The sequence below is a fragment of the Mobula birostris genome, chromosome 13 (assembly GCF_030028105.1).
Source record: "Mobula birostris isolate sMobBir1 chromosome 13, sMobBir1.hap1, whole genome shotgun sequence".
NCBI lineage: Eukaryota > Metazoa > Chordata > Chondrichthyes > Myliobatiformes > Myliobatidae > Mobula > Mobula birostris.
In genome coordinates, this window is record NC_092382.1 from 25,323,502 (window position 1) to 25,347,152 (window position 23,651).

Consider the following 23,651-nt stretch of genomic DNA (forward strand, 5'->3'; position numbering starts at 1 on the left):
ACACACTGCGCAGGTGAACGGCCGCTTCCCAGTGTGAACTGACCGGTGTTCTTGTAGGTTAGCTAACTGTGTGAATCCCTTCCCACACTCTGAACAGGCGAATGGCCTCTCCCCAGTGTGAACTCGCTGATGTACCTTCAGTTGGGATGAGCGAGTGAATCCCTTCCCGCAGTCTGAGCAGGTGAACGGCCTCTCTCCACTGTGAACTTGCTGATGTACCAGTAGGTCGGTTGACCGAGTGAATCCCTTCCTGCAGTCTGAGCAGGTGAATGGCCTCTCCCCAGTGTGAACTCGATAATGTACCTTCAGTTGGGATGAGCAAGTGAATCCCTTCCCACAGTCTGAGCAGGTGAACGGCCTCTCCCCAGTGTGAAGTCGCTGATGTACTTTCAGTTGGGATGACTGAGTGAATCCCTTCCTGCAGTCTGAGCAGGTGAACGGCCTCTCCCCAGTGTGAACTCTCTGATGTACCTTCAGTTTAGATGAGCAAGTGAATCCCTTCCCACAGTCTGAGCAGATGAATGGCTTCTCCCCTGTGTGAACTCGCTGATCTGTCATTACATTAGATGACCGTGTGAATCCTTCCCCACAAATTCAGCAGATGACCAGCCTCTGCCCAGTGTGAATTGCCTTGTCCCAGTGTGAACTTGCTGATGTACCTTCAGTTGAGATGACCGACTGAATCCATTCCCACTGTCTGAGCAGATCAATCGGTTCCCCCCTGTGTAAAATGATGGGCATGCCAGTCGGTCAGGTAATTGAGTGAATCTCTCCCCACAGTCTGAGCAGGAAGGATGATCGAGTGAATCCCTTGCTCCACTTCTTAAGTACATGGACAGAGACAGCAAAACTGGTGTGTTGTGTTCAAGATTCCCATCGACAAATTCCTTGTCATTTTTAACCTGTAAAAAGATATACAAAATCTATCAATGGGTGTCAGACAACATTTCAGATGAGATTACTTGAGTTGTCAAGGTGTGATCTGGCATCACACTGTTACAGTGAAGTTCAACCCAAGTTGGAGAGAGAAATCATCTTCTAACTGGGCACAATGCTGGTAACAGGAATGACCATCAGACTCTCTGATGCTCTTCCTCTCTCTATAACAATGGGGCATTTCTGCCATCTCCAATCTGTGACCTGGCTCAGTTTGACTCTCTCCATTGGTATTATTCCCTGTTCCCACTGAGCTGCATGGGTTCCTGACCCCACAGTAACTGAAACACTCTCATGCAAATAGCCGGCAGTGCATTCCACGCACCCACCACTCTCTGTGTAAAAAACTTACCCCTGACATCCCCTCAGTATCTATTTCCAAGCACCTTAAAACTATGTCCTCTTGTGTTAGCCATTTCAGCCCTGGAAAAGAATCCTCTGGCTATCCACATGATCAATGCCCCTCATCATTTCATACAGCGAAAAAAGGCTCTAAACATAAACAAGAAAATTATACATTATTTTGAGGATTTGTTAGAAGTATACAAAATTATGAGGGTATACATAGAGTAAATGCAAGCAGCTTTTTCCACTGAGGTTGAGTGAGATGACAACCAGAGGTCATGGGTAAGTGGGGAAGGTGAAAATTCAACGGGGACATGTGGAAAAGTTCTTTACTGAAATGGTCATCAGAGTGTGTAATGAGATGCCAGCAGAAGTGGTGAATATGACCTCAGTTTCACCATTTAAAAGAAGTCTGGATGGGAGCCTGGATGGTAGGGGTATGGAGGGCGATGGTCCCAGTGCAGGAGGTTGCATTAGACAGCTTAAATGTTTTTTCAGCGTTGACCAGATGGGCCAAATACCCTGTTTCCATACTGAACTTCTCCATGTTTCTATGACAGAGAAGCTGGCCAAACTTGTTTGGAAGGGAGTAGGTAGGAGTGACAATGGAGCAGCAATGGCTGGGGTTTCTGGGAGCAATTCAGGAGCTGAGTGATCGATACATCCCAAAGAAGTGAAAGCATTGCAAACGCAGGAGGACACAACCATGGCTGATATGAGAAGCCAAAGCCAACATAAAAGACAAAGAGAGGGCAAACAAAAGAGCAAAAACTATTGGGAAGCTTTTAGAAACCAACAGAAGATGACTGAAAACAAAGTCAGATGAGCTGAGGGTGTGGAATTATGATATTGTAGTCATTAATGAGTCTTGGTAGCATCCAAAAGTCTGAGGCATTTAGAAGAACAAATTATCCGGGGCGTCAATATCTGTTGAAGACCAAGGTTCCCTGCACCAGTTACCTTTCAACTTTTATTTTGGCAGGCACATACAAACTCTACACATTCAAAATTCCACTTCTGAAGGCCTCCCACTTACCAAGTACTCCTTTGCCAGAAAACAGCCTGTCCAGATCCTTTCTGACACCATCAAAATTGACCTTTCTCCAATTTAGAATCTCAACCCATGGTCCAGACCTCTCTTTTTCTATCAACAACACACATCAAAGTTGCTGGTGAACACAGCAGGCCAGGCAGCATCTGTAGGAAGAGGTGCAGTCGACATTTCAGGCCGAGACCCTTCGTCAGGATTAACTGAAGGAAGAGTGAGTAAGGGATTTGAAAGTTGGAGGGGGAGGGGGAGATCCAAAATGATAGGAGAAGACAGGAGGGGGAGGGATAGAGCCAAGAGCTGGACAGGTGATAGGCAAAAGGGGATATGAGACGATCATGGGACAGGAGGTCCGGGAAGAAAGACAAGGGGGGGGGGAAGATCCAGAGGATAGGCAAGAGGGACAGAGGGAGAAAAAGGAGAGTGAGAGAAAGAATGTGTGCATAAAAATGAGTAACAGATGGGGTACGAGGGGGAGGTGGGACCTTAGCGGAAGTTAGAGAAGTCGATGTTCATGCCTTTTTCTATATGCTCTCTTTTTCTATACTTACTTTGAATTTCATGGTATTATGATCACTAATTTCTGTCACCAGCCCTGGATCATTTCCTAACAGCGTATTGCACACTTCTACATCAGGAATTTTATGTACTGATTAAGGGCACATTTGACAAACTGTACCTCATCTACTTCTTTTACAGTATGGGAGTCCCAGTCAATATATGGAAAGTTAAAATCACTTACTGAATCAACCTTTGTTTCTTGGAATAGTCTGTGATCTCTCTACAAATTTGTTCCTCTAAATCCCTCAGACTGTTGGGTGCAACCAAATCCCAGTAATGGTTACAATATCATAATTCCCTGTCCTGAGCTCATCTGGCTTTCCTACGATGCTTCTTGCATTGTGATATACACAGCTCAGCACATTCACACCATGCTCAACCATTTGATTGCTGACTCTGTCTGAGGTCTGAACAACATCTGGCTGGTGTCAAGAAAACAAACTCTCCCTCATTGTCACACAAACAAAGATGCTGATTGTGGATGACAGGAGGAATGGAGACAGGCTAACCCCTATTGACATCAATGGATCTGGGTTGAGAGGGTGAATAACTTTAAGTTCCTCGGCATAAACATCACCGAGGATCTCACATGGTCTGTACATACCGGTTGTGTTGTGAAAAGAGCACAGCAGCACCTCTTTCAACTCACACAGTTGAAGAAGTTTGGGATGGGGCCCCAAGTCCTAAGAACTTTCTACAGGGACACACAATTGAGAGCATCCTGACTGGCTGCATCACTGCCTGGTATGGGAACTGTACTTCCCTTAATCACAGGAACCTGCAGAGAGTGGTGCAGACAGCCCAGCACATCTGTAGATGTGAACTTCCCACTATTCAGGACATTAACAGAGACAGGTGTGTAAAAAGGGCCCAAAGGATATTGGGGACCAAATTCACCACAAACACAAACTGTTCCTGCTGTTATCATCCAGGAAACGGTACAACAGCAAAAGGACCAACAGGCTCCGGGACATCATCTCCCAGCAGGCCATCAGACTGATTAATTCAGGCTGATACAACTAAATTTCTATGTTCTATTGACTGTCCTATGTACAAACTACTTATTATAAATTACTATAAATTAAACATTGCACATTGTTGCGCGATAGCAACAATAGTACTCTGTGATGGCTATTTAACCTCATTCTCCTTCCTGACTCTCACCCAGTTTCCTGTGTCCTGCACCTTGGGTGTAACTCACCTCTCTTCATGTCATATCTATCACCTCCTCCAACTCCTGGATGATCCGGAATTCATCTGTTTCAAGTTCCAACTCCTTAAAGTGCAGGGTTACAAGCTGCAGCTGGATGCAGATCTTGTAGGTGAAGGCATCAGTGACAGTGGAGGTCTCCCCACCTTCCCACCAATGTCTCCTCTTATTAGTAATATCCAATGTGCACATAAATCTCATACTGTGCATTTTGTTTTACCCGGTAACAACATATGCACACCGAATTTTATTTAGAGAGGTATTAATTTTAACAGTTAGCAAATCACTGTCAATAAGAACTTTGATCCCCTCTGGGTTTGATCCAGTTCATCTGCACTCTCACACAGAATATGTAGCAGGCCTGTAAAGGTTAATGGAGGATTTTCTTACCAGAGCTTTTGCACATTATTTATATATGGTTTACTTGCTAAATTACACTTTAAAAAGTCAGATTTCTAACTATCACTCCCCACTTGTAAATTCTCCAGCAACTTTTGCATCGTCACAATACACACAGGTAACACCAATTTCTGTATTGTACATAAATATTTCCCCTGAACCCTCCCCCAGGTGACTGACGGTGGTGAACTCAGTGATGGCAATGCCAATGAATATGAAGGGAAGGGCAGTAGTCTGTCTCATTGGAGTCTGGCACATTTGTGATGTGAAAGCTACTTGTTGCCCAGGGCAAAGGTGTTTGATATCATTATGTACCCAGAGAGAGTGGGACAAAACATGTTCTCACGGGTAGAAAAGTCCAGAACAAGAGGGGGTGGAACAAGCAACAGACACAAAATGCTGGGGGAACTCAGCAGGCCAGGCAGCATCTATGGAAAAGAGTACTAATGCTGAGTTCCTCCAGCAATTTGTGTGTGTTGCTCGGATTTCCAGCATCTGCAGATTTTCTCTGGTTTGTGACTGGAGGCAGAACAAAGGTGATTTTCACAACAGCTGATGTAAAAGATTTTGTTCCCTTTCTCCGAGTTCCCGATCCTTGCATTTAGACAGCTGGAGCTCAGCTCTGTCTGAGAGACCCATCGGTTCCCATTCCCTCATCAGCCGGAAGCTCCCCGGGGCCCGTGTACGGATGGTGGGGCTGAGAGAGAGGGAAGAGAGCAGGACTGTCCCGGGATTGCGGGTCACGGAGTCCGGAGTCACAGCAACTACCCGAAGTCGGTGTTGAAAACGCCGCCCGGTGAGACCCCCAACCCGGAGACCCCTTCTCACCTCAACCGATCATCCGGGGCCTTTTGTGCCCCGCGCGCTGGTGAGCTCGAGCTTGGTCGGTTTAACGGCCGGGCTACTGATCACGTGACCAGCCCCTCCCCCACCGCTGTCAACAGAGGAGTCAGGCGCTGCTGTATTCCCAATGGTGGGAAGCGATATCAATCACTGCTTCCAACCAATAGCGGAGGCGGACCTGCCGAGAGGGCGTTACCCCCGCTGACTCCGTCTCCCGAACTTTCCGTCACGGCGGGACAACCGTCAAAGTAAATGTCCGCTTTCTGATTTATTTCCATTTCCCTCCGAGGGAAGTTGGGGCGTTTGTGAAGCGTCTCCTGCGGCCGGAGTCTGATGTGTCGCTGAGAGGTAGGAGGAGACCGCTCGGCCCGTCGGTTTGATGCCGGTTCCCCGGGGAGGGAGAGGATGAAGACGGTGAGAGAGGGGGCGGACAGGATGTTTGTCCCGGTGGGGACAGGAGGGGCTCATCTGTGGAAATGTCTGAGCCCACGGTGGTGGCGATTCACCACATTGGGGGGCAAACACCGGCAGACTGTTGCCCTGCAAGCGGGGCCAATGGTCCGGGCAAAGTGACAATTATTTGTGTTTTGTTGAGACTGTACCGGGAATATGGTGTAAAATCCCGCTCCCCACACTAACACGGGTCACACAGACCAAAGAACAAACTGCCGGAGGAACTCAGTGGGTCGGGCAGCATCTGTGGAGGGAAATGGACCGTCAACATTTCGGGCCGAGACCCTCCCTCTGGACTGAGAGTGGACGGGAAATAGTCCGAGAAAAGAGGTGAGGGGTGGGAATGGGGCAAGAGCTGGGGAGTGAGAGGTGGATCCAGGTGAGGGGGAGGTGGGAAGGTGGAAATAGTGACGGGGGTGGGAGGTGAGTGGTTGGGGCAACACGGGGCTGCAGAAGATGGAAATTAATTCCATAGAGGATTAACAAAGAGGTTAGAGAGTATTTGTTATGGAGAGTGCAATGAAGATTCACCAGACTGATCCCTGGAGTGGTGGGGTCATCGCATGAAGAAAGATCAAATGTGATATCCCTTTCATTTGGAGAATCGAGGACTGAGAGGTGAACACATTGAAATGCACAACATCATTACTGGCTGAACCAGGGATCCCAGTCTCTGAAAAAGGGGGTGGACTGTCCAGGACTGAGATGAGGGGAAATGTCTCCACTCCGAGGGTGGTGAATGTCTGTAAATCCCCACCACAGATGGTGGTGAAGACTCAGTGATCGTCCTCACATAAAACAGAGGCCGGCAGATGTGTGGAGACCAGAGAGATCGAGGAAATGAGGATCGGGCAGAAACATGTGGCTGAGATGGGAGAGCAGCCTTCATCTTGTTGATGGTTAGAGGGGCTGAATGGCCACCTCCTCCTGTTTCTCACCTGATGTTTCAGTGTTCCTGTCCAGTGAGGCTGGAGGAATGTGAATAGAAATTAGTGTTTATAAACATGGACAGATTTAAATGAAACCTGCACATTACCGTTTTGGGTCTCAATTGTGTGTTGGACCGGGATGGGAATCGAGCCCGTGACTCTGTGACCTGGGGGTGGAGGGAAAGGGACAGGGAAGATCTGGAGGAAGTAGTAAAAATGTATCTTGTGTAAATATGGAATGTGGGAAATGCAGCGGATGGGTCGGGCAGCGTGTGAGGGGCGAGGAGCAGAGTCATCGGTTCAGGTGGGAGACCCTCCACCCGTCACGCGATCCCATGTCCTGTTCACATTTTCCCGCAGATCTGCAGCATCTGCCGGTCACTGCTCTACGTGTCCGTGTAGCTTCATCTTTCGCCCGTTCAGACAAGGCAGTGAGATCCGGATCTGTCACGTCCTCTCGTTGTGGGTGGACAATGTTTTATTCTGCAATATTTTCAGCATGTTTCCATATAACCACATAACAATTACAGCACAGAAACAGGCCATCTTGGCCCTTCTAGTCTGTGCCGAATGCTTACTCTCACCAAGTCCCAGACCATAACCACTGGGCTGAGGCCTGGGACTAGGCCTCAACCAGTGTTTTTACCAGCTGAAGTGCAGCCAGTGTTTCTGAATGTCTGACCCATTCATGTGAAAATTAGCCTTTTCTATTTATCTGAGCTTCTCATAAATGTGTACAGTTTAGTTCAGCTTCACTCCAGAATTTCCAAAGCAACAACCCAGTCAGTCAAATAGTTCCACACAATTAAAATAGTTCACAGTATTACATTCTTAAAATGTTTATGTTGTACTACTTATATAATTTAACTATTTAATATGTATATTCTTATTTTAAATCACAATGGTTAAAATCTATTGTTATGAATTAGGTTCTATTGCTGCCGCAGAGACAACAAATTCCATGACATCTGCCGGTGCTATTAAACCTGATTCTGATAATTGGTCTGGGAGACCCACCACCGGTCACCTGATCCCATTTACCGCAGATCATAATGCGAGATTGAAGCCTTTTCTACTTATTTGCTTTCCTCAGAAATGACAACAGTTAAGTTTCGCTCTGTGGTTTCAAAGCAGAAGCTCAGTCTGTCTAATATTTCCACACAATTAAAATGGGGAATTTGTTTATTCTTATCACGCACTAAGCTACAGTGAAAATCTTGCCCGACCTACCATCCACACAGATCAATACATTACTACGGTACATTGAGCTGATCTACGACAAAACAATAACTGTAACAAAGCATTATGGCTGCAGAGAAAGTGCAGTGCAGATAGACATTTGGGGCAGGGTCACGTCGAGTTACATTGTGAGGTCGAGTTCATTCTATTGGACTGGAGACCATTAATTTGGCTGACAACTGCAGACAGGAAGCTGTCCATGAGCCTGGTGGTATGCGCTTTAAGGCTTTTGTATCTCTTCCCGGATGGGGGATTGGGTTTGCAGCAATAATGTCCAAAGTTGTGGGCATCTTTGAGTACACGGCCTGCTTTCCCGAGGCAGGGGAAGTGCAGGAAGAGTCCATAGAGGGGAGGCTTGTTTCTACGATGTTTCCAGATGAGACCAAAGTTCTCTGCAGTTCCTTGCAGTCATGGGCAGAGCTTTAGCCATACGAAGGCGTGAAGTATCGACAAGAAGCTCAGAGACCTCGCCCTTCTCCCTGCCTTGTGTAGCTGGATCCTGGACTTCCTGTCAGATGGCTGGCAGGTGGTAAGAGTGGGCTCCCTCACCTCTGTATCTCTGACCCTCAGCACACATGCCCCACAGGGTTGTCTCCTTGGTCCCCTCCTTTACTCTCTGTGCACCCATGACTTGTGTTGCCACCCACAGCGCCAATCTGTTAATTAAATTTGCTGATGACGCTACATTGATTGGCCTAATCCCAAATAATAACTTTCAGTTGATCAAATGCTTCCTGACAAGGCTCGGTCCAAACAAACTTTTCACCCTTCTTCAGGAGATTAGTCAGAGGAAGAGCGATATCAGCAAAGTTCTTACAGAACTAACGATAATATCCAACCATTCCCAGAAACCTTCTAAGAGCCTTCTTACCAGTCTGTCACAAAAACTGTGGGTCAACTGTCTAAGAAAAATAACAAGATGGCTTGAGTCGTAAAAATAGATTGAGGTGCTTTTATTTACAAAAATAGTGGAAAAAGAAAAACTTGGATGTCCACATCAAAACAAGAAATTTTTAAAAAACTATATATATATATATACAGCTTGCAATTGTCACCTGTCTGGTTAACAGCCACCCTCAGACTAGACAAAAAAGAACCCAAAGCCTTGGTAACTCGAGGCTTATAACTGCTAAGCCAATCCCCCCAGACTAACCAAAAGCTAATTAACTCAATTATCTTCCATTTCACACAATCTGAAACTCTACCACCAGTTCTCACAATAAACACATAGACTTCATCATAGGATTCACCATTTCCCAGTTAAGTAACTTGTATAAACCCCAAAACTTTACCACAAGATGAGTAATTAGGTAACATAACCCTTGTCCCAGGTGAAGATGGTATCCTCCACCATCGACCCACCTGTGCAGGTTGCTGCTGCCTCTATATAAGACAGCTCTATGCAGCAGCTCTGTTTCAGACCCAGTGACTGTGGAGGAGAGAAACGTCAGGTTATCATGACACTTCGGCAAAACACTTATTGGAAAGATGAATATGAATAAATTGACCTGAGATAATAAAACTGTGACATAGTGTGTTTCTTTTTTTCATACCTATTACTGCTGGGGATGAGTGTAAAATTGTGACTGTTGATTTATTGTGACATGTGCACTCACCACAATAACAGAGGGAATAATGTGTGTGGATGACCCTTTGAGTGTTTTACTGAGTGTGCCATGAGACGTCTGTAATCAGTGACGGGCCTTCATCACACAGTCGGAATAGGAACTTCAGAAATGGCCTGGATTTTGCCTGCACAGGAGCCAACTTGCCTTGACCTACAACACAGCCAAGACAGATCACAGTGGCATGGCCAAATTCACTCTTAGCTAAGTCAACTGTAAGGTTGGCCCTGGAGAGCCTGTCAAACAGCTTTTCTACTACAGAGATATGCTCTTCCCAAGTGTCACTCCCTGTGACTAAGTCATCAATATAGGCATCTGTGTGTCCTAACCCTTGAATTACAGAATCCATCATTCTCTGGAATGTTCCTGGAGCATATTTCATTCCAAATGGCGAAACATTGTATTCATACAAGCCACAAGGTGTCACAAATGCAGAAATTTCTCTACCTCAGTCCGTCAATGGAACACACCAATACCCTTTCAACAGATCAATCTTTGTAAGAAATTACCTTTTCCAACCTTATCGATGCAATCATCCACCGTAGGGATAGGATAGGCATCTGTTTTTGTTACTGCATTTACCTTCCTATAATCAGTGCAAAATCTAACACTACCATCAGGTTTGGGCACAATAACGCAGAGTGAATCCAATTTGATGTTGAAGGCCTAATAATACCATTTTCAGCATATATTCAATTCTTTGCTCAGCCAATTTACACTTTTCTACGTTCATGCGATATGGGTGTTGTTTAATCGGTTTGGCTTGACCAATATCTACGTCATGTACTGCGACTGTGGTTTACTTGGGAGCATCAGGAAATAAATCTTTAAACTTCTGAATTAATTCCTTCAGCTGTTGTTGTTGCTTTGGCTGCAGATGAGCCAACTTGTTGTCAATGTTTTCGAGAACAACTGAGTTCATTAGCCTAACCGGGACCATGTTTGGCTTGTGAAAAGTCTCAGACAAGTCAATTGTTTCATTCTCAGGGCTGTCAGATTTATACGTTTGACAACACTCACCGATGGTGCCTGCTTGTCTGAATAAGGCTTTATCATATTGATGTGTACCACCCATGTTAGTTTACGTCAGTCGTGTGTTTTAATACCATAATTCACATCATTAATTTGAGAGACTATTTCATACAGTCCATTGAATTTCGCTTGAAGTGGATTCGTCAACATTGGAGATAAGGCAAGCACATTATCCCTTACCTTGTATTTTCTTTTGTTTTGGTCCGCTTATCAAACCAACACTTCATTTTGCTTTGAGAAATCTTCAAGTTTTGTCTCGTTAGACGACAGGCTTGGTATAGTTTATTTTTGAACTTCAAAACATAGTCTAACAAGTTAACATGTACATCCCCATCAATCCACTGTTCCTTTAACAAGGTCAAAGGTCCCCTCACTCTATGACCAAATACAAGTTCAAATGGACTAAAGCCCAGTGACTCCTGTACCAACTCTCTTAAGCCTGATTTATACTTGTGCGTCAAGTGTACACCGTAGGCACTATGTACCCTATGCCGTACCCACGCTGTACCTTACGCCGTAGGGTGACGCGCACCTCCTCTAAAAAGTAACTCACGCGTCGTGGCGACGCAGACCGCAACAACTGTGATTGGTATGCTTGGTAGCATCGCATTTCTGGTTGCTTTTCTCTGCCATGTCTGTACACTGATGCAAAATAAGTGGTTGGAGACAATGAACCAACTCGTCAAATCTACCTGCCGACATCCGAAAATATTGGAAATGCATTTCCTCATCCATGTCTCTCACGAAGAAGCTCAACAGTGTCAGAGAAACCCCACCGCCAACTTGCGTTTTGGTGGTGAAGTGCAGAGTGATGCAGACACAACTACGCATGCTCGCTACGGTGTTGGGCTACGCAAAAATTAAATCGGGCCTATGGTGTAGGATATGGCGTATCCCGAACGCACAAGTATAAATCAGCCTTTACAGTGAACAAAAGCAAATGTATTCCTTCATCCCAGTCTTTTCCATTTTCAACACAGTATGTCTTAATCATTGTTTTGAGGGTAGAATTAAATCTTTCTAAAGCCCCTTGTGATTCCGGATGGTACGCAGACGATGTAATTTGTTTAGTTCCCAGTTCATAAACTACCTGCTAGAATAATCCAGATGTAAAATTACTTCCTTGATCAGACTGGATTTCTTTAGGCAAACCAAATAAAGTAAAAAACTTGTTAAGAGCCTTCGCCACAGTTTTAGCTTTAATATTTCTGAGAGGTATTGCCTCTGGGAATCTGGATGCGGTATACATAATAGTTAGCAAATACTGATGGACAGCTTTAGTCTTTGGCAATGGGCCAACACAATCCACTATAAATTTGGAACAGGGTTCTCCGAATGCAGGTATAGGCCGGAGTGGGGTCACTGGGGTGACCTGATTAGGTTTACCCACAACTTGACAAGTGTGACAGGTTCTGCAAAAGGTCACAACATCTTTTCTCAAATTAGGCCAGTAAAATTCCTTTATAATCCTGTTTACAGTTTTATTCACTCCAAAATGGCCACCTAAGGGCATACTGTGAGCCAAAGTTAAAATTTCAGTCCAATAAAATTTAGGAACTACAACTTGGTGAACAATTGCCCATTCCTCACTCGCAGGTATAGCAGGTGGCCTCCACTTCCTCATTAACACTCCATCCTGGAGATAATACCCTACTGTCATTTTCTTAATTTCATCATCTGAGAAAGATGTTTCCTATAAAGCTTCAATCTCAGGGTCCCAGTTCTGTTCTGCTATAAACTCCTTCCTGGACAGGGATAAATCTTTCTCATCAGACTTGCTCCCTGAATCCTGTTGAAACAATGAAGGCAGAAAAGTCCCTGACAAGTCATCATAACCTGAATCCCAATTTTGGCTACCTTGGGTATCAGAATCGTGCTGCACAGAACCGTCTGCATTAGCAGACTTTTTCACCGTACTTCGAGTTACTGTGCAGGAAGGATAAATGTTAAAATCCATCTGTGGGTCGTCAGTGGTTGGCTTAGTTGTCGACTGCACTGCAGGAACAACATTATCATCTGCCAGGTCATTCCCTGACAGCAAAGTAACATCGTCCACCGGTAAACTGGAGCATAATCCAATCTTAACAGGTCCCGAAACCAACCCTGACTGTAAAGTTACCCTGTGCAATGGCACAGAAACAATGCTGCCCCCAATGCCTTTAATAAGATTTACCTCACCAATGTCAGTCTCATCACCAAACTTTAGAATGCTGTCTAATATAAGTGACTGAGAAGCCCTAGTATCTCAAAGAATTTTCACTGGTACCGGGGTTGACCCTTCCATTACTAATACAAACCCACCTGACATAAAGTGATCGAATCCCTTCTTAACTCAGTCAGACCTCTCAGTCCTTAACTGAGCCTCAACAGAATGTTCAGAACCCTGTGGGTTTATAGGTGCTTCAACATACTGATCACAGGCATGTGGGACTGCCTCCTTTTCCTTCTTCAGGACAGAACAATTAGCCGTCATATGACCAGCTTTCTTACAATAGTAACAAGAGAGACCAGAATATTTCTCCTTCAACTGCTTCTCTTCATCCTTACTCTTGTCACTAGTCCCAGCTTTAATTTCTGATTTACCCTGGTTATCCCTGCTACTCTTTTGGAAACTCTTACTCGGGGTAAACATAACCTTGTGGGTTAAAGCAAACTCATCTGCTAATCTAGCAGACTCCTGCAAAGTGGCAGTGTCCTTTTCATCTAAATCTAAATCAAGGATGCAACTTTTGAATTCTTCAATTAAAACCAACTCTTTCAAGCTGTTAAAATCATCATTTACATTTTTATATGTGCACCAGCGGTCAAAACACACAAACTTCTCATAAGCAAATTCCATATAACTCTGGTTCACAGGTTTCCTCGAATTTCTAAACTTTTGCCTGTATGCTTCTGGGACCAACTCGTAAGCCTTCAGCACAGCCTGTTTCACTATGTCATAATCAGCTGCTTCATCAACTGTCAAAGCAGAATAGGCTTGCTGAGCCTTTCCCTTAATTACACTTTGTAAGAGAATAGGCCAACCCTCTTTTGGGCACTTTAAACTCTGAGCAACCTTATCAAAATGCTGAAAGTATTTATCAACCTCTGCATCGTCAAATGGAGGTACCAATTTAACATCCTGACTGCCCTCAAATTTATCACCAGAGTCTAATGCTAGACCCCTTTGCTGCAATCTCTCTATCTTTTCCAGTTCAAACAGCCACTGTCTTTCTGCTTCCTCCCTGTTTTTCTGCCTCTTCTCTCTGTTTTCCTGCCTCTCTAGCCTCAACCTGCCTCTGCCTTTCCACAGCCTCCATCTTGAATTTTTCTAACTTGTACGGGAGGCCAAGCTCACTAGGTTTACTTTCAGGAAACACCTCCAACTCCTCCACTTTAAACACACCCTCAGATACATAATGTTCAGCTATTATCCTCTGCATCTGTGACCTCCTCATTGTCGATTTCACCTTAGCAAGTTTTAACCATTTAACAATACTCAACAACTCAATACTTCTGGTGTCCTTCAGTGCCTTAGAGGTTGGCGCTTCCAGAAATCTATCAACATCCATTGCTGCTTATTTTCCACACACAAATAAATCAAAAGGGATTTCTCCAGTGAAATCGATAATTAATCAATACACCTCCAAATCTTTTCCTATCCCGGATGCAAGTCCCAATTTTGTCCCCGTAACACTTTAGAAATGAGTCAGCAGCAATAGACTACACCTAGAGTCTGTTTTTGATGTTAAATCCACTATCTTTATTAGTACCTACAAACAATATAGTAACTTAAGCAAGACAAACAAAAGTTAACAGTGTTATGTGTATAAATGTGGGTAAGTATAACTCCCAAACTACTGAGCTCAGGGGAAACAAGGCTTGGAGTCTTGAGATGGTAAGCTATGAAAGTTCAGTTCAACCACAGAATAGTTGAGGAGAGAGAGATATTTGTAATCCAGGGTAAATGTCGAGAGGAGGCAATAACGTTGAATTCCACAGCATCCATGGTGGTAAAACGAGAGAACAGTCGCTGTAGATTTTATCCATCGTTGTTCCAAATCCACATACAAATTATCACCGAAAGTGACTTTTCACAAGGGGTATCGTCTTCAAGTGAATTTCCACACTACACCCAGGCAAGGGTTAACACATAAGTGGTCTTCACAGGATACCCCAAATCCGATCCACTCCTATGGATCAAATGAGGTGACAACCACACATTCAATGTATGCTGAATCGATAATTAACCCACCTTTGTGGGCATAGGAAAGTTTGAAACAGTGACCTTTGGCCACTAGTTCCCTTGTTTCGAACCTTCCATTTTTCCTCCTTCATCTCCGTCTGACTCTGAGTGTCTGTGTCCTTGGTTAAAACTAAACAAGCTGTGAGTGATGTAAACAAGCTGCAAGTCAGACTGATTTCCATTCTTAATCTCTCTCTCTCTCAAAATGACAGTCCACAGCAAACGAAATCTAGGGATTCACAACAACAGCCACTCCTCATTGTGAACTGACTGGTGTGCCAGCAGTTTGGATGACTGAGTGAATCCTTTCCCACATTCTGAGCTGGTGAATGGCTTCTCCCCAGTGTGAACTCGCTGATGACTCTGTAGGTTGGATGACTGAGTGAATCTCTTCCCGCAGACTGAGCAGGTGAACGGCTTCTCCCCAGTGTGAACTCGCTGATGTTTCTGTAGGGTGGATAACTGAGTGAATCCTTTCCCACATTCTGAGCTGGTGAATGGCTTCTCCCCAGTGTGAACTCGCTGATGACTCTGTAGGTTGGATGACTGAGTGAATCTCTTCCCGCAGACTGAGCAGGTGAACGGCTTCTCCCCAGTGTGAACTCGCTGATGTTTCTGTAGGGTGGATAACTGAGTGAATCTTTTCCCACAGACTAAGCAGGTGAATGGTTTCTCCCCAGTGTGAACTCGCTGATGATTCTGTAGGGTGGATGGGTGAGTGAATCTCTTCCCACAAACCGAGCAGGTGAATGGCCTCTCCCCAGTGTGAACTCGCTGATGACTCTGCAGGAGGGATGACTGAGTGAATCTCTTCCCACAGACTGAGCAGGTGAACGGCTTCTCCCCAGTGTGACCTTGCTGGTGTGCCACTAGGTTGGATGACTCAGTGAATCTCTTCTCAGAGACTGAGCAGGTGAACAGCATCTCTCCAGTGTGAACTCGCTGGTGAGCCATTAGCTTAGACGAGCAAGTGAATCCCTTCCCACAGTCTGAGCAGGTGAACGGCCACTCCCCACTGTGAACTGACTGGTGTGCCAGCAGTCTGGATGACTGAGTGAATCCTTTCCCACATTCTAAGCAGGTGAATGGCTTCTCCCCAGTGTGAACTCGCTGATGACTCTGTAGGTGGGATGACTGAGTGAATCTCTTCCCACAGTCTGAGCAGGTGAACGGCTTCTCCCCAGTGTGAACTCGCTGATGATTCTGCAGGCTGGATGAATCAGTGAATCTCTTCCCACATTCTGAGCAGGTGAATGGCTTCTCCTCAGTGTGAACTCGCTGATGACTCTGTAGGCTGGATAACCGAGTGAATCCCTTCCCACATTCTGAACAGGTGAATGGCTTCTCCCCAGTGTGAACTCGCTGATGACTCTGTAGGTTGGATGACCCAGTGAATCTCTTCCCACAGACTGAGCAGGTGAATGGCTTCTCCCCAGTGTGGACTCGCTGATGTCTCTGTAGGCTGGATGACTCAGTGAATCTCTTCCCACAGACTGAGCAGGTGAACGGCTTCTCCCCAGTGTGAACTCGCTGATGTTTCTGTAGGCTGGATTGATCAGCTAATCTCTTCCCACAGACTGAGCAGGTGAACGGCTTCTCCCCAGTGTGAACTCGCTGATGTCTCTGTAGGGTGGATGAATTAGTGAATCTCTTCCCACAGACTGAGCAGGTGAACGGCTTCTCCCCAGTGTGAACTCGCTGATGACTCTGTAGGTTGGATGACTCATTGAATCTCTTCCCACAGACTGAGCAGGTGAATGGCTTCTCCCCAGTGTGAATTCGCTGATGTCTCTGTAGGGAGGATGAATCAGTGAATCTCTTCCCACAGACTGAGCAGGTGAACGGCTTCTCCCCAGTGTGAACCCGCTGGTGAGCCATTAGGTCAGATGACCGAGTGAATCCTTCCCCACAAATTCAGCAGATGACCAGCCTCTGCCCAGTGTGAGTTACCTGGTGTGTCCACAGGTGGGATGACCGACTGAATCCCTTCTCACACACAGATCAGATGAATGGCCTTGTCTGGTGTGAACTTGTTGATGTACCTTCAATTGAGATAACCGAGTGAATCCACTCCCACTGTCTGAGCAGGTGAACGGCCTTTCCCCTGTGTAAAATGACGGGCGAGCCAGTCGGTCAGATGACCAAGTGAATCCCTCCCCACAGTCTGAGCAGGAAGGGTGGTTGATTGAAATCCTTGCTCCACTTCTCAAACATCTGGACAGAGACAGCAAAACTGGCGTGCCGTGTTTGAGATCCTAGCAGCTACATTCCTTCTCGTTTTTAACCTGTAAAAAGATTTACAAAATCCATCACTGGGTTAGGACTAAATTTCAGATGAGATTACTTGAGTTGTCAAGGTTTGATCTGGTATCACACTGTTACAGTGAGGTTCAACCCAAGTTGGAGAGAGAAATCATCTTCTAACTGGGCACAGTGCTGGTATCTGGAATGACCATCAATTCCTTGATGCTGTTCCTGTCTCTATAAGAATGGGGCATTTCTGCCATCTCCAATTTGCTGCTTGGCTCAGTTTGACTCTCTCCATTGGTATTATTCCCTGTTCCTGCTGAGCAGCATGGTTGCCTGGCCCCACAGTAATTGAAACAGTATCAGGCAAATTGTCTTTCTTGTCAGGCACCTGGGATTTTCTTTTATGTATTATTAACTTAAAAGTGCCAGAGTTTTAACACCATATACAAAATTCCTGCTGAGATGAATGGTTGGTCCACACAGCTGTTAAAAGGACTTGGAGTGAATTTTTGTATTATTTCAGGTTCTTGTCACAGTCACAGAAAATTACAGCACAGAAACAGGCCCTTTGGACCATCTGGTTTGTGCTGAACTATTTAAACCACCCACTCCCATACCCCTACCATCCAGGTACCTATACAAACCTCTTAAATGTTGAAATTGAGCTCGCATGCACCACTTGTGCTGGCTGCTCATTCCACACCCGGATGACCGTCTGCGTGAAGAAGTTTCCCCTCATGTTCCCCTTAACGTTTCACCTTTTACCCATAACCCATGGTCTCTGGTTGTCGTCCCACCCCATCTCAGTGGTAAAAGCCAGCTTGCATTTACCCTATCTATACCCCTCATGATAGTGGTATACCTCCATCAAATCTCCCCTCAATCTTTTATGTTGCAAGGAATAAAGTCCTGACCTGTTCAATCTTTCCTAATAACCCAAGTCCTCCAGACCTGGCAATATCCTTGTGAATTTTCTCTGAACTCTTTCAACCTCTTTTACAACCTTCATATCGGTAGGTGACCAAAACTGCACACAATACTCCAAATTAGGCCTCACCAATGTCTTCCACAAGTCAACATAACGTCTATCTATTGTTGTCAGTACTTTGGTTCATGAAGGCCAAAGGGCCAAAGTCTTTCTTTCCGTCACATCCATGACACCATTTTCAATAGACAATAGGTGCAGGAGTAGGCCATTTGGCCCTTCAAGCCGGTACTGCCATTCACTGTGATCATGGCTGATCATCCACAATCAGTACCCCGTTCCTGCCTTCTCCCCATATCCCTTGACTCTGCGATCATTAAGAGATCTCTCCAACTCCTTCTTAAAAGCATTCAGAGAATTGGCCTCCACTGCATTCCACAGATCCACAACTCTCTGGCTGAAAAAGTTTTTCCTCAACTCCATGCTAAATGACCTACCCCTTATTCTCAAATTGTGGCCTCTGGTTCTGGACTCCCCCAATATCAGTGAATTAAAGACTTGTATTCCCAGATCCCTTTCTTCTACAACACTCCTCAGTGCCCTACCAGTCACTGTGAAAGACCTCCCTTGGTACGTCATACCAAAGTGCAACACCTCACACTTGTCTGCATTAAATTCCATTTTCCATTTCTCAAACCATTTTCCCAGTTGGTCCAGATTGCACAGCAAGCCATGATAGTCTTCCTCACTGTTCACTACACCACCAATCTTGGTGTCATCCGCAAATTTGCTGATCATCCAGATTACTGATATAGATGACAAACAATAACAGATCCAGCACTGATCCCTGTGGCACACCACTAGTCACAGGCCTCCGGTCAGAGAGGCAACCATCTGCTACCACACACTGGCTTCTCCCAAAGACAGTGTCTCATCCAATTTACTGTCTCATCTTGAATGCTGAGTGACTGAACCTTCTTGACCAACCTCCCATATGAGACTTTGTCCAGTGCCTTGCTCAAGTCCATGTGGATAACATCCACTGCCTTGCCTGATAACTTCCTCGGGAGACTCTACAAGATTGGTTAGACATGACCTACCATGCACAAAGCCCTGATGTCTATCCTTAATCAGTCCACACCTATCCAAATACTTACAGCATATCTCCAGTTCCTGCACATGCATTCCAATAACTTTCCCACTACTGATGTCAAGCTCACCAATGTACAATCTCTTAGTTTATTTTTAGAGCCTTTCTTGAACAGCGGAACATCATTGGCTGTCCTCCAATCCTCCAGTACCTCACCTGTCTCTAAAGATCATTTAAATATCTGTCCTCGTGCCCCGACAATTTCTGCACTTGTCTGCCGCAGAGTCCCAGGGAACAACTTGTCAGGCCCTGGGTATTTATCCACGCTAATTTGCCTTAAGACAGCAAACACCTCCACCTCTGTAATCTGTACAGGATCCATGAAGTTGATGCTGCTTTGCCTCACTTCTATAGACTCTGTGACCATCTCCTGTGTAAATACGGATGCAAAAAAAAATCTCCCACATCTATTTTGCCTCAGATCAGAACTACTGTTCTGATCTTGCATAGGATTTTTTTTTTTCCCCCCTTGCAATCCTTTTTGCTCTTAACATATCTGCAAAATCCATGAGGATTCTCCTTCACCATGTCTGCTGGGGCAACCTCATGCCTTCTTTGTCTTTCATAAGTGTTCACTTTAATTTCCTGTATTTCATAAGTATCCCATTTGTTCCTATCTGCCTGTACCTGGTATGCACCTCCTTTTTATTGATCTGGGAGATGAAGCACAAAGGGCTGATAGAGCTGCATGGTGGGAGGTGGGAGTAGGGGAGGGTTAAACTAAAGTTGCAGGGGGAATGGGAGCCTGAATAACAGAACAGATACTGGAGACGTTGTGGAGACAGTTGTTGTTCAGACCTCAGACAAAGACAGGAATGAAAAAGTTGAGCATGGTGCAGTGGATATGCTCAATCCTGTATATTTCAATACAGGGAGTAGCGTAGGAAAGGCAGATGTGTTCAGAGCACGGATCAACACCTGGAATTATGACACTAGGATCTGGCAACTGTGGCCTGGGACAGGCTGCTTTCTGGCAAAGGTGTGCTTGGTAAATTGAGGCCTTCAAAGCAAAATTTTGTAAGCACAAAGTGGGTATGTGCTTGTCAGAATAAAAGATAAAGATAGAAACTGTATCTCTTGGTTTTCAAGAGATATTGAGAACCTAGTGAAGCACAAAATGGAGTTGCATAACAAAGATAGGCAGGTAGGTTCTTATGGAGTATAAGAAATTCAAGAGAAAACATAAGAAATAAATCAGGATGGCGAAAAGAAAGCATGAGATTGCCCTCGTAAAAAAGATAAAGGATAATTGTCGGGGATTCTAGAAATAGATTAACAACAAACGGATTGCAAGGCATAAAGTTGCTCCTCTGGAAGACCGGAATGGCAATCCATGTGTGGAACGAAAGCAGATGGGTGAGATCTTAATTTTTTTTTATATCTCATTTACTCAGGAGATGGACAGAGTGTCAATGAGAGTGTGGAAAAGCAGCATTAAAATTGTGGACCCTATACAGATTAAAGAAGAGGAGATGTTTGCTATCCTGAGGCAGATTAGGGTGGATAAATCTCCGGGGCATGACAAGGTGCTCCCTCGGACTCTACGGGAGGCAAGTGCAGAAATAGTTGGGGCCCTAGCAGAGATAATTAAATCATCCTTAGTAATGGGAGAGTTATCAGAGGATTGTAGGGTAGCCAAAGTAATTTTGCTGTTCAACATAGAACATAGAAATCTACAGCATATTCCAGGCCATTCAGCCCACAATGTTGTGCCAACCATGAAACTTACTCTAGAAACTGCCTGGAATTTCCCTAGCACATAGACCTCTATGTTTCTAAGCTCCATGTACCTATCTAAGAGGCTGTTAAAAGACCCTCTTGTATCTGCCTCCACCACCACTGCTGGCAGTGCATTCCACACCGCCCATCACTCTCTGTGTAAAAAAACTTACCACTGACATCCCCTCGGTACCTATTTCCAAGCACCTTAAAACTATGCCCCTTGTGTTAGCCATTTCAGCCCTGGGGAAAAACCTCTGGCTATCCACACGATCAATGCCCCTCATCATTTTATACATCTAAAAAAGGCTCTAAGCATAAAAAAGGATATTATACATTGCTTTGATGATTTGTTGGAAGTTTAAAAAGGTATGAGGGTATAGATAGGGTAAATGCAAGCAGCTTTTTCCACTGATGTTGGGCGGGACGACAACCAGAGGTCATGGGTAAGTGACTTCCCCATTCATACAACAAATACAATACAGGCCCTTCGGCCCACAATGCTGTGCCAGACATTACTTACTTTAAAAATTACCTAGAGTTCCCCATAGCCCTCTATTTTTCTACGCACCATGTACCTATCCATGAGCCTCTTAAAAGACCCTATTGTATCCGGCTTCATCACAGTCACCGGCAGCCCATTCCACGCACTCACCACTCTGTGTAAAAAACTCACCCCTTGTGGTGATATCACGTGTCAGGACCTGACTGGACAGAGTTCCCAGCATGCGCAGAAATGAAGAATGATCGAGAAGCATGGCAGTGTAAAACTTGTTTTTTTCTGCTGTTAAATACAAGTTCAGTTCTGCAGAATATGGTTTGTTATCAGTAACCCACGGTACGTATAAAGAACACAACACCCCTGACATCTCCTTCGTACCTACTTCCAAGCACCTTAAAACTGTGCCCTCTCTGCAGATTTTCTCTTGGTTGTGATTGGAGGCAGAACAAAGGTGATTTTCACAACAGCTGATGTAAAAGATTTTGTTCCCTTTCTCCGAGTTCCCGATCCTTGCATTTAGACAGCTGGAGCTCAGCTCTGTCTGAGAGACCCATCGGTTCCCATTCCCTCATCAGCCGGAAGCTCCCCGGGGCCCGTGTACGGATGGTGGGGCTGAGAGAGAGGGAAGAGAGCAGGACTGTCCCGGGATTGCGGGTCACGGAGCCCGGAGATCACAGCAATTGTCCCTCCCCCTCCGCTCTCCCCTTTCCATGTCTCCCCTCACCTTCTCCCTTATCCCCGGGGACGCGCTCTTACCTTCTGTCGGTCTGCTGAGGCCTACCGTGCACTGCGCGCATGCGTGATATTCGGCAACGTCACAACGCCGACGCCTGCGCATTTGATCGGTGCTTCGGCAAGGGCGAAATTTCTATCGCACGGCTTTATGGGTAATCACGGTGCCATTAAAGGTTTCTGCAAGCACCAGTTTCACGTCCATAGCTCAGGTTTTTTTGTGCATATAGAAAATTCAGCAGCTGTTTTAATGCAGAAAGCGGCTCCCGTAAAAAATATACTCAATATCACTGTGTATCTAATGCCAAAGTACAATCCTCTTACAAATGTAGATATAAAACTCAAGAGATTCTGCAGTTGCTGGAAATACAGTACAGAGACACACACACACACACACAAAGTGCTAGAGGAACTCTGCAGTTCAAGCAGCAACTAAGCAGAGGAGTACACAGTCTCGGTATGCTGAAGGGGCTCAGCCTAAACGTTGTCTCCACTCCACATTTGCTGCCTGATCTGTTGATTTCCACCATTAATTTGCAGAAATTAAACACTTTTTTTCCCAAGCAAACTGTTTCAAAATGTCCCTGATCTTTCATTTGTAGCCACATCCTGCCGGCCTGATTTCTCTTCCTCCTCCTCCTTATAAACTCTAAGTCCCATCTCTTTCTGGAGCCCCAAAGCCCTGAATCAGGCTGACAACTCTTTGTTTTCTGACTCTGCTCCATCAATGACTCACTTGCTCGTCTACTGTCAGACTTTAGAGGCACATTGCAACAACCCAGCTGTCTGAGACACAGTCCTTTGAAATTAGTGAAAATGACCCAAAACGTTGAAAAGAGCAGGGAAGAAGGAGCTTCAGCACCTTAGTCCAGAGCCCTGAAGAACGTTAAAACCACAGTGAGCTCATCATCTTATTCAGCCTGGAGAAAAGCATGCAGAAAATTTCTTGCAGGTGAATAAGATGATGAGGGGCATTGGTCGTGTGAATAGCCAAAGGCTTTTTCCCAGGGTTGAAATGCATAACACGATGGGGCATAGGTTTAAGCTGCTTGGAAATAGGTACAGAGGAGATGTCAGAGCTAAGTTTTTTTAAACAAAGAGTGGTGTTTGTGTGGAATGCACTGCCAGCGACGGTGGTGGAGGTGGATACAATGAAGTCTTGTAAGAGAATCTTAGAAAGGTACATGGAGCTTATGAAAATAGAGGGCTATACGGTTGGGTAACTCTAAGCAGTTTCTAGAGTAGGTTACATGGTCGGCACAACACTGTGGGCCGAAGGGTCTGTAATGTGCTGTAGATTTCTATGATTCTATGACATTCAAGGGAAATCTCCTATCCCACGGAGTGGTGACATGTTGTAACCTGTCATCACAGGGAGAGTGAGAGGGAAATGGCAGGGATAGATTGTGATATACTGATATGGAACAGAAACATGGGCAGGAACTAAATGGGCCGAGTGGCCTCTCTACTGTACATCGTGAGTGTGGTAGAGACAGTAAGTACCTGAGACACGGGATTTGATACAGAA

At 45.2% G+C, this 23,651-nt stretch overlaps 3 protein-coding genes across 5 annotated transcripts in view; 1 reads left to right on the plus strand and 2 right to left on the minus strand.

Moving 5' to 3' along the window:
• LOC140208589 (uncharacterized) overlaps nt 1–23,651 on the minus strand; it is a 180,454-nt gene that overhangs the window by 24,440 nt on the left and 132,363 nt on the right. The window contains 1 exon segment of the mRNA XM_072277367.1: nt 107–509. Coding sequence (XP_072133468.1) covers nt 107–509 — 403 coding nt within the window.
• LOC140208601 (uncharacterized) overlaps nt 1–23,651 on the plus strand; it is a 397,399-nt gene that overhangs the window by 16,316 nt on the left and 357,432 nt on the right. The gene's annotated exons all lie outside the window — the stretch shown is intronic.
• LOC140207499 (uncharacterized) lies at nt 14,195–22,193 on the minus strand. The gene is made up of 2 exons (XM_072276024.1): nt 22,148–22,193; nt 14,195–17,130 (listed from the first exon to the last, which is right to left on the minus strand). Exon 2 carries the CDS (start codon nt 16,721–16,723, stop codon nt 15,083–15,085), a length of 1,641 nt encoding a protein of 546 aa, XP_072132125.1. The 5' UTR covers nt 16,724–17,130; nt 22,148–22,193; the 3' UTR covers nt 14,195–15,082.

Bases quoted from the DNA above. Each gene is read 5' to 3' on its own strand.
- LOC140207499 (XM_072276024.1), bottom strand. From the start codon at position 16,723: ATGGCTCACCAGCGGGTTCACACTGGGGAGAAGCCGTTCACCTGCTCA.